This window comes from Cynoglossus semilaevis, chromosome 11, assembly GCF_000523025.1.
Source record: "Cynoglossus semilaevis isolate Cse_v1.0 chromosome 11, Cse_v1.0, whole genome shotgun sequence".
In the NCBI taxonomy this organism is placed as follows: Eukaryota; Metazoa; Chordata; class Actinopteri; order Pleuronectiformes; family Cynoglossidae; genus Cynoglossus; species Cynoglossus semilaevis.
Window position 1 is genome coordinate 5049201 of NC_024317.1, and position 10757 is coordinate 5059957.

The window sequence follows — 10757 nt, forward strand, 5'->3', positions numbered from 1 at the left end:
TTTGATCATTTATTATGTATGTAAAGATCAAGGACATCGTTGGATGACTTTACTCCTGCTTTTGGCGGCAGTTGATGTAAAATAAGCCACGTCTTTGTACAGACGTGTGTCAGTGACAGAGGGAAGACTGTGGACAAGTGGACAAGGGGACAGCAGCTGCTGGTACATGACACGGCCGAGACTCCAGCCTGTTAGGAAATGTCAGCGCAGGTTGTTTCGGTACTCCAGATTCACGTGATGTGTGACCTTTGACCTTTAAACACCTTCTGTCCAACTACAGATGTCTTTCGGTACTCCAGATGAGCTGAGCTCAAGACTAACAGGTGTGACCTTTGACCTAAACACCTTCTGTCCAACTACAGATGTAAGTCAGTCCCCCGTCCCCCTTTGTCTCCCACCAATTTTTAAACACACAATACTGATGTTCAAGGCACCACCTGGAACTGCCAGTAGGAAAAAACAGAGGAAACGAAGTTCGTTGGTCAGTTTTCTACATCCTGTTAAAAACGTGAATCATAATGTACAGACGTGCAGACCTGATGTCACACAGAGGTCATCACAAAACAGCTGTGGATTAATCATGATCAAATAAATATTCCAGATTAATCGTGATTAATTGAGATAAATCAAAAATCCCAAATAATCATTTAATTTTTTTAATATATTTCTGGAACACTGTGTATTAGAGCAACAATGAGTGAATATACCATGGATTTATTTAACATATGGCGTCAGTTTCATTCTGACGATTAACGTTTTAATCCGATGGATCGTCAGTGATAAATCTTGGTTTTATATATTAGTTACAAATGAAAACAAACCCGTTTTGTGGGATTCTGAGGTTTCGTATTCACGACCCTCCTACGTTCTAATCCTTCCACAGCAAATGTTGTGCTTCATAATCTGTGCTGTGTAATCCAAGCCACAGTCCCACGCAGACGTTGGTCTAAGTCTTTAAGCTAGGCAAAGATCTTGGCGGTGAACTCTCTGAAACGTTTGGCGTACTGCTCGGGGTGAACGGTGGAGATTTCTGCTCCCGCCTGCAGAAAATACACATAAACATAATTGATCAATAGAAAGTATGCGGAGAGTGAAGGCGTCCTGTAACGCGGTGCAGGATGGAGCTGTAAAGCATGCAGACTGTGTGCTAAGCACTTCCAGCACAGAAGCCTGATCTCTCACCCCGTGTTTGACAGCCTTGGCAGCGTGAGCCGCTTTCTTCTTGGTATCGTACTGTGTCAGCACGTCAATCAGACCCATGAAATACACCTCTCTCCGGGGCGCACCTACACGGGAGTGATTCACAGCACAGGGTTGGTGATATTGATCCTAACCGCTGCAGCCCAGGGTGGGGTAATAGTTTGAGAGTGTTACAGCTACATTTTTTAGAGAAATCCGAGTCGAAGTCCGGGCCTCACCTACAGAGCTCTGAACAGCGTACACGTCCACGTACGGGTCAAACTCCCCAGGACCCATGGGTTTGAAGGAGTTCATGTAGCCGGCGATGCCCTGGGGCGACGTGGAGCCCGGAGCAGGGGGCAGCCCGTTTTCATCATCATCATCTTCGTCTTCGTGATACAACTCCTCCTCTTCATCCTCCTCATCTTCCTCCTCCTCCTGCTCAGCCTGTTCAACATCATGGATGCCCAGCAGCAGGCTGTAGTCCATCAGCTTCATACGGGCGAGAAACTGCAGGAAAAAGACAGAGACGTATGATGAAAAAAAAAGAACGATATTACCTTTTTGAGCTGCAATGCTGCCATCTAGTGTCTTTCACTTTTATATACAGCCGTTTTTCCCCAAAATTATTTTAGGGAACACATCATTTGGCAAAACCCAGACATTGCCCAATATTATCAGACATCCCTAGTTTTTTTCCCCCTACATTTCGATGTGGACACTCCATCAAACCGTCTTTGACGTTAATGTTCATTTCATTCCTACCTCAGTGTCTCTGTTCAGTTTGTCCAAAATCTTTTCCTTCTCCTCTTCACCCACATAAACCTTTTGCATCTTGTTCCTGAAGTCCATGTCCTTGTACGTGGGCAGCTCTTTATCCTGCAGACAGAGTCACGGGTGAAACCTCGGTACATCTAAAGACGTGGCCCTCAAACACCGCCAACTGTCATAAAGTCACATGAACGACATGAACGTCTGCGTCACCGCGGTTCAGTCGGATTAGAAAGTACATCCATCAAGAAGACTCCCTGTAGATGCTGGCACTAATGTGGACATGAGGCGACAGATGACAAGGAGGGGTGGGGGGGGAGGTGTTGTGAATAAACCACTTGGGTGGAAGTGTGATTTAGGTCTGCTCTTTTCCTGTGCATATGGATGTTTTACAGCTCGTCATCTGGGTCAGAGTAGCTGCAGGCCAAACATAAGAGCGTCTGATCTTCCTTCTCACCATCTGATAAGAATTTTTCTTTCATATAAATCACTGAAAGTCTCTTCTTAAAACCACTCTGATGTGTTCACACTGTATAAAGCTGTCTGTTCTCAAATCTCAGCTTTTATGACATTCTTAAAAATTTTAAGACATTTCTTCCTTTTTATTCTCACACATTTTTTCTACTTCTAATCTCTAACATGTTGTTTACAAATGTGTTTCAAGCCTCTGTAGGTTATGTGTAGCAGTGGATTCATTATTATTATTATTCATTAAAGGAAAATTCCATAAACATTTTAAAAATGTAAATTTTCAAGGTATAGAGATAAAATATTGAACAGAAATTTAGACAGAACTAAACTACACTTCTTCAGGAATTCTGCTGTTGATAATTAGCTTCAGTCTGGTGAGAATCTAGTTCATAATCTGGAGTTCTGTGTTAATGGAGACACTAATGTGTTTGTTATCAGGCTCAATTTGGTGAATCTGAATGATTTTAAGGTTCCACGTCAACTGGTCAGACTTCAGACAAAAGTCTTTGAAAACCATTCAGAAATTAGTTGAAGGTCAAAAATCAATTTTGCACTTACCTTCTCTTTGAAACTTGCCTCTCGAGACACCAGGGAGCCCTAACCAATAAAAAGACACCGTCGTTGATAACTGTTCTCCTGCAGGCAGTTTTCTATCCATCACACTCTGCCGTGCAGCCGTACATCAATAAATTACAGACATTCAGACAGTAAAACCCTCTCCGTGCCCTGTGCCTGAAGTAAAACATTTGTCAACTTAGGTTAGGTACTTTTTACAATTTAAATTCCCATTGTACTCACAAAAACTCATTTCCATATATTTCCTAACAGTCCTGCTGTGGTGAAGCTCAGGGAGTGAAGAAAACGACTCGGTGTTTATGTTTAAGACGTTAGAATTAGAGCCGGTTCTAGATATTGTACCGTTTGGAGTTGTAAAAAACAATGAGTTAAAGAAAATCTCATTTACTAAAATGTCAAATGATCTTGTCTGTTCTGATTAGAATCAAAGTTTTTACATTGGTTTATAAAGCTTCACTTTTTCTATCAAAGGTGAAATAGAAAGAAGTTGCACAGATTTTTTTTTATAGCAGCCTAAATTGGGTACATTTAAATTCGTCCTTTTTGGTTTAATCTTGGAGAAACGAATTTACTACACAGTAAAATGTCACGTGTTCGAGGCTGAAGCGACGTAGATGTATTTAACTACCTCGTGATGTACCACTAGAGGGAGCCCAGGTACCACCAATGACATGTGTACCTTGGTTTGAGAACCACTGAGTTAAACGCGTGTTCTGTTTGATTTGGCAACATCTAGTGGTAAAGCTACATATCTCTACACAAGTATGTGGGAAAATACTGTATATAGTCGGCTCACTGTCATATAAATGACATATAATAATGACTGTGACTGTGCGGCCTGTGAACATGAAATACATGGCTCACTGTCATATAAATGACATATATTAATGACTGTGACTGTGCAGCCTGTGTACATGAAATACAAAAATATATATATATATACCTGTCATGACTGGGTGCTGATTTAATCACCGTCAAACAACAATACTTCAAAAAGTACTACAAACTGTCTGACAGTACATGGTATCTTTAGGATTCCTCTCTGCAGGGGTACCTTAAGGTCGTACTTCTTGTGGACATGCAGTCTATGGCTGAACACGTTCCTCATGACCAACAGGTAGGTGTCCTCACTCTCCACCGTCACTCTGTACATGGCCAGGAACTGAGGCAGTAGAGTACTGCCGTAGCAGGTGACGATGTGCTGGGAGAGAAGAAGAAAAACAAAACAAAAACAAAAAAAAACTGAAATGCTGAGTCACTGAAATAAGAGACAATCATTTAATGTTACTTGTTGTTTTAAGACGAGGTCATTTATTAAAAGAAAAACAAAAACATCATTGATCCCATGCTGAGGAAAATCTTGCGTTAACAGCAGATCTACTGCAACAGGCTGCCCCCTGGAGGCACCAAGGCGGGCATGGTAACTGCTACACTATGGAACCACTGATCTATAATCTACAATATATATGTATATATATATATATAAAGTCTAATGTGGCTCTGTATCATCATCTATAACTAACTGTATTTCACTGTGTTTCCTCAGTTTTGACGTTACTGTGAAAGGAAATTCAAAATGTCGTCTGCCACGGCGGACGTTTCCACTCGTACCTGGTGATACTCTGACAGAATGCTGTGCATTTCCTCCACCTCCTCACTGGACACTTCCTTCACCACCAGCGTGTGGTCGTGTGATGTCAGCAGATGTCCTTCCTCTCTGACTGGAGGACTGCGGGTCAGAGACACCTGTTGGTGAGTGAGGGGAGAGCACCACAACAGGGTCACTTATGAACTGTATGAACAGTGTAATGTCAGTCTTTACTGATGGATGTTGTTAATGTTTGACTGTGTTTCTCTGTAACACTCGGCTCACAGGATCATGCTGTGCTAAACAAATGTGCAGGGAGCCGAGCAGACCATGACTGTGTGTGTGTGTGTGTCACCTGACACATGGAAATAATACACAAAGAAAATTCAAATGCAGCTGAAGCAGCAGGTTAAAGAATCATGTCGGAATCGTTTCAAATCAAGAAGACCACAACAAAAATCAAGTTGATTTTTTTTTTCTTGTTCCGTTTTAGTCAGTTTACAGTCTCACCCGAAAATCCTGGTCGTCGATGCCAAAATGTTCTCGCAGGTTTCTGAACACTTGAGGGCAGTACTCTTTGAACTTGAACTGACCAGGAAGATTCTCTCTGAGTGACAAATGTGGTAGTTAATGAAATATAATAACATATATTGTCTTCTGAAAATGTATAATTATCATTATTATGATGATTATTATTATTGCAAGTCTCAAGGTCACTGTACAAAGAGACATATATACAATAAAAAGATACAGTTCAATACAGTTGAGGGACAGAACACAATAGGAGAATGACATATTAACAGGTGATCTTTTGAATGATCTGTCTGAATACTTTGTCAGACAGACTGAAGAATTTGTCTGTTTTTCTTGAATTAAAAACAACATGAGAAGTTAAAAAAACACAGTATTTTTTTGTTCCCACTTGTGTTTTTAAGTCTGTTCATAACCTGGATTCCTGGGTGGATTAAAGGATTATTCAAAGCCACCCAGTTTGTTCTCGACTCCGTCCTTACAGCGAGTGCTCCTCACAGATGAGACCGCTCTCATGAATCTTTATGATTTCCTAACATGTCACACTGTGTCTAACTGACGACCGTGCTCTCTGAGCCCTTTAAACATTTTCAGATGACTTCATCAACTTTTATTACCCGCCTGGCACCTGTTAATATCCTGGCTGGGTTACAGCTTCTTACTGGATGAAAATTGCGCTGTGACGTTCCACACAATTATCATCCACACGCATGGATGTGTTTCATAGTGTTTTCTGTCTCTCGGTCCGTGCACCAGCTCAATGTCACGGTCACTGTTGATGATAACAGTCGTAGCTGCGGCGGTGTCGAGGGGAGCCCCTACTGGCTGCTGTCTACGATAAGCACAATTATGAAGGCCAGAGAAATCTGAGCAAACGAACGGGATGAAGGCAGACAAAACAGGGGAGAGGAGGGTGGAGGAGGAGAGGAGGAGGAGAGGAGGAGGAGCACTGTACTTGTTGAAGAGGTGGTTGCAGACTTTTATCTTGGCACAGGCTTTGAAATTGTCTGGAAGCAGCATGACAGGAACAGGAACCTGGATCAGCTCAGTGATCTGCACGAGATGATGATCGGTGGTTAAAATGTGAAAAAAGCAAATATATTCCCCCATGTGTCCATCACATACATTAAGCCAATGGTTCCCAAACCCTTTCTCTTGTGCCCCCTGTGGTTCATATGAAAATTTCCCGTCTTTTGTTAAACATTTGGACAATATGCTGCGGGACATTTTAGTCATTAATTCCATCCGCGCTTGTGGCCCCCCAGGGGGCGCGCCCCCCACTTTGAGAACCTCTGCATTAAGCGCTGGTGTTTAGCCCTGTTTCAATGTTTACAAAATGTAACAATGGGTCAATTGTTCGACCACCAGAGTTTTATAGAGAAACAAAGTGGTAACATTTCAGTTTCATTCTAGGATAAACATCTCTGGAACCTGGAACTGTGATTTAACAACAGATTATTTTTGTAATACACAACATGAATATTTGATAAATATATTCATTTTACGCTCACGTGTAAACGCTCCACGTACCGTGTGGTTGACCCCCCACATCAGGACGCTCACCACGGGGTCACCAGCTCTGAACACCTTCACTTTCTGCTGAACAAAGTGTTTCTTCTTGGTTTTACTTTTAGGCGCCAAGTTGTTGAGATGGTTGGAGGAGGAGGAGGCAGGAGGAGCAGAAGGAGGAGGAGGTGACGGAGGAGGAGGAGGGAAAGACATTCTGGCTCTTTCACAGGTAACTGTCCGTGTCTCCCAGTGTGGACTGCTGTGGAGTCGTGTGTGTGGCTCAGTCCCTCTGAGTATGTACAGTATGTAAAGTAGGCTGAGGTCCGCCTTCAGCTGGGACTCTGTGTTAACTCCTGCCCCACGGCACTCAGAGGTGGACCACTGCTGCCACCCAGGTCCAACTGACCACATTTATTTGGCCCATAGACGACTGATGACAGTCTGAAGTGACCACATGTACAAATGACTATTTTGGCTGACACTGTTGGGGTAGAAGACGGATGGATGGATGGATGGATGGATGGATGGATGGATGGATGGCAGCAGTGGTAGTCCTAGACTTTTTCGTCCTGGGCTAAACTGCCCCCTAGCGCCAACAATGTAATATGTAATTAGCATGATAACGTTGGTTTCAAATGGTTTTAATTGGTTGTTCATGTTTTGAAATATGGCTGTATATTGTACAGTCACCCTAAGGGAGTCGGGGGGGGGGCAGGGGGACACGTCACTAATATCAGAAACCTTACCGTATTTTTTTTTTTCAGGTTGAAAATGATTCTACAGTACGAGCCCTGCACACTAAGGGAAGTGGGATTTTAAACGAATACTTAGCATCACCTGCAGGCCAGGAAGGGTACCTACATGCTAACTGTTGACATGCACAGAATACCAAAATAAATAAAGTATTCCATACTTAACCTAACATCCATATACTGTATGAAATTAATACATATATTTATATAATAACATACTATATGTGTATGACACTTGTTTGACTAGAACGGTCATTTTATACAATTTACACATAAAATATGAACTAATATAAATAAATATGAATATATAATAATATAAAATATACACATATATTGACTTATGCTCAAATGTAAATGCATGTAGAAGTTACAGGTTTCGAATCCCCCTAAAACTGTCTTCCTTTTTAAGAATCATAACATTTAAAAAAGAAAATAGAAGTATTTAATTTGTACCAAAAGAAAAGGTTTATTTCCATGGAATTATTTCTCAGTGCTGTTTAGCATAGCATTAGCAGACAAAAACATGAATTGTTTCTCAGGTCTTGTTGTTATACTATTTATTTGTATCTGTCATTTGTTTGTAGGTTTGTACATCCGTTTCTCTGATGATGAAGAATAACTGCAATATAGTTGTATGTGAAAAAAAAACATGAGGATTTTAAATAATACCATAGTTGTTTACTCTTGTGGATGATCCAAATTGTCAGAAATGTCATGATAAATAAAAATATATTAAAGTAACATAAATAAGGGGAACATTGGATTATGTACAAATATTACAGTAATATCGTTTTAGTGGTTTTAAGGTAGAAAAACTGAAAAAAAATATAAATAGTTACGTTGAGTGCATACAAAATACTCAGTTATACTGTGTGTAAATGGACATTTCTTTCACAAATAAACCAAACACTTTCCCAGCTGTTACTGTAAAACATCAGACAGTTGTGTAGATAGAACGTGTGAGAAAAATATGTGCAAAGCAAATTGACAGTCGACATCATTGTAGCCTAAAGTACGTTCAGTAGAGGGCGCTAGGAGACAATGTTGTTGTTGTTGTTGTTTTTCGTGGTGTGAAGCTGCTGCTGGCTGATGGAGAGTGGAGTGGGAGGTGTCCTCGATGCTGGCTGTTCCTTCATCTTCCTTAAACATCAGACTGTTTTTGAAGCGTCAGCCTCCGTTCACTTCACAGCCGTCTGTGTGCGTTTTAACAACTCAGGCTGCCTTTGTTTTTGGCGACTGAAGTGACCGGCATGCCGTTCTCGTTCACACACCAACACTTGCCGCGCTGCTTTCCCCGAGACGACCAACACTGCAGACACAGAACAAACTGTTTCACAGCTGGACAGTAAACGCAACACGCGCACCTGAAATAATATGATGTCAGTGACTTCACTGACCGCGTCATTTAACAAAGCACAGCTTCAGTTATCCCAATAATACAGAAACAAACGGTCCATTTGAACTCTGTCTACTTTTGAAAAAAAAGTTTGATATGGGAAAATAGAATAGAAAATAATGGAAAAAATATTTAACTAACTTTGAAGCTTTTTTACAGCAAAAAAAACAGAAAAACGTTCCACTGGCGGAGGTGGAACAATTACGCGCATGCTCAGCTCCTGAACCGTAGCAGGAGTTGATCCAGTGGTAAATGCGGTTGTAATCCGGTGGCGTGTTGTAATAATTAAGGTATTAATTTGTAAATGGGGTTTTTTTAGCTGTTCTGTAAAAACACCAAATTAATTTCCTTTGTCATTCTGCCTCTTAAGTTAGATTAATGTTTTTGAAAGCCATCAACTCACCTGCTTCCTTCTGAAGAAGCCCCTCCTGTCACAGTTGGGCATATAGATATCATGGTGCAACTTAAATAAATGGGCCTCCAGACCTTTGATCAGTGTATTCAGCAGTTTACGACACGGTGCCTGAATGAAGGAGACAAACAGAAGGGTTTGGTTAAAGATTTGTTGATAAGCTGTTAAATTTAACCACAGGGAAGGTGTTTTTTTTTTTTTTTACCTCCTGCGGATCGTCGGTGGCTGTTGCATCTATGTAGGATTAAAAACAAACAAACATAAAAACTGGTTATATTTTACTACTTACAAAAACAGCATACATTTCTGTTCACTGTGAGATTGTCTACGGCTAAGAGTTACTGCCTAAAAGATATGGTTTTAGAGTTGATCATTAAAACTGCACAGTGCCCAGTCTCTGTGGTTATATTTTAGTGTTAAATGAGAAACATCGGCCGATTTCTGGGTTATACAACACAGCTCCACATTTGTTTGTTGGCTGTAAATGCAGCCCAGCAGTTAGGAAAGACCAACACTGCATCTCATTCCAATGTTTTTTTCCCCCTCAGAATATCCTTACAAGTGTAGTGTAACATGAACTCCTTCCTAATAGAACTGCAACACATGTTTGTGACTTAGGCATCTGTTTATATTTTTTTATAATTGAGTTAGACATATAAAGAGCTGTCAAATCCTGCATTCAATGTTAAACAACAGAACTATGAATTAAAATAAACTGCAGTTCTTTAATAAGAATTAAATCTAAAATCAAAAACCTTTGGATCAAAATTTTACAATTTTAAAATTATTAAAAATGATCTGCCAATTTGTTTTGGCTGAGAAATAACGATTACATTTTTTTTAATACACCCTTATTTTGCGAAGTGAAAATGTTTTACTTACCGGCCCCGTTGAACACTGTAGTCGGGCTAGGACTGCTGGAAGCGCTGCAGACTCCTCTGCCTTCCAGCAGGGCACGGAGAGGCCTGGGTTCATCCTCTGGTGGCGCGCATCGAAGACCGGGAGCACAACCCTGAGTGTAGACCCCACATGACGCGCCGAGGGCGAGAGCAGAGCCATTGGATGGTGTCGAGTGACTCTGTGAAGGCTTTGTTTTGCAGGCAGTGCAACCTCTGGATGGTGTGGTCAGTGGACTTGACCAAGCCGTCTGCAGTGAAATCAGCAGCATGAGGTTTAAACACAGAAGCATCCTGCACCTAGAGTCGTCCTAAACTAATAATGACAGCTCCTTCTCTCTGTGTCTTAAGTTCTACAAACTGCGGTTTGTCTGTTTCAGAAGGGCTGTATAATTCCCCCGAGCCAAGACAAGGTGATAATGAGGCTGACAGACACCACTGGCTGTGGCTTATAAAGAGCCCAAAGCAGCAGGAAAAGGTAAGGGAGGGTACGTGATGGAGAATGTTAGTTTCTCTCTCATTTTCACACAGTAGAGCACACACCCCATTTCTGTCAGACACATACACGCACTAATGCATGCTCATACCATTTGTTGTCTGTCATACCACAGGATAATAATGTTTTCTGCACTGACATAAATCACATGTGAACACCGGGTATGCTACTCCATTGCTC

At 41.3% G+C, this 10757-nt stretch overlaps 2 protein-coding genes across 2 annotated transcripts; both read right to left on the reverse strand.

Moving 5' to 3' along the window:
- Positions 1–673: 673 nt before the first annotated feature.
- On the reverse strand, positions 674–6790 carry LOC103386054 (phosphatidylinositol 5-phosphate 4-kinase type-2 gamma-like; the record flags this gene model as incomplete). Its single annotated transcript, XM_008320135.3, has 10 exons — positions 674–1040; positions 1183–1286; positions 1419–1689; positions 1945–2058; positions 2980–3018; positions 4052–4198; positions 4609–4743; positions 5096–5192; positions 6072–6169; positions 6647–6790. Coding segments are annotated over 10 exons (1230 nt in total), but the record flags the coding sequence as incomplete, so codon positions are not given.
- Positions 6791–7873: 1083 nt separating this feature from the next.
- LOC103386065 (insulin-like growth factor-binding protein 5) lies at positions 7874–10704 on the reverse strand. The gene is made up of 4 exons (XM_025060233.1): positions 10068–10704; positions 9391–9419; positions 9177–9296; positions 7874–8686 (listed from the first exon to the last, which is right to left on the reverse strand). The coding sequence occupies exons 1-4, from the start codon at positions 10372–10374 to the stop codon at positions 8582–8584; spliced, it is 561 nt and encodes a 186-aa protein (XP_024916001.1). The 5' UTR covers positions 10375–10704; the 3' UTR covers positions 7874–8581.
- Between the last annotated feature and the right edge of the window lie 53 nt (positions 10705–10757).

What these genes read in the sequence shown, in the direction of transcription:
- LOC103386065 (XM_025060233.1), bottom strand. Translation starts at nt 10,374, where the DNA reads ATGCTTCTGTGTTTAAACCTCATGCTGCTGATTTCACTGCAGACGGCT. An exon ending in CCACCGACGATCCGCAGGAG is followed by an intron (nt 9,297 to 9,390) that starts GTAAAAAAAAAA and finishes TCCTTCATTCAG; the next exon opens with GCACCGTGTCGTAAACTGCT. An exon ending in GCTTCTTCAGAAGGAAGCAG is followed by an intron (nt 8,687 to 9,176) that starts GTGAGTTGATGG and finishes CTGTGTCTGCAG; the next exon opens with TGTTGGTCGTCTCGGGGAAA.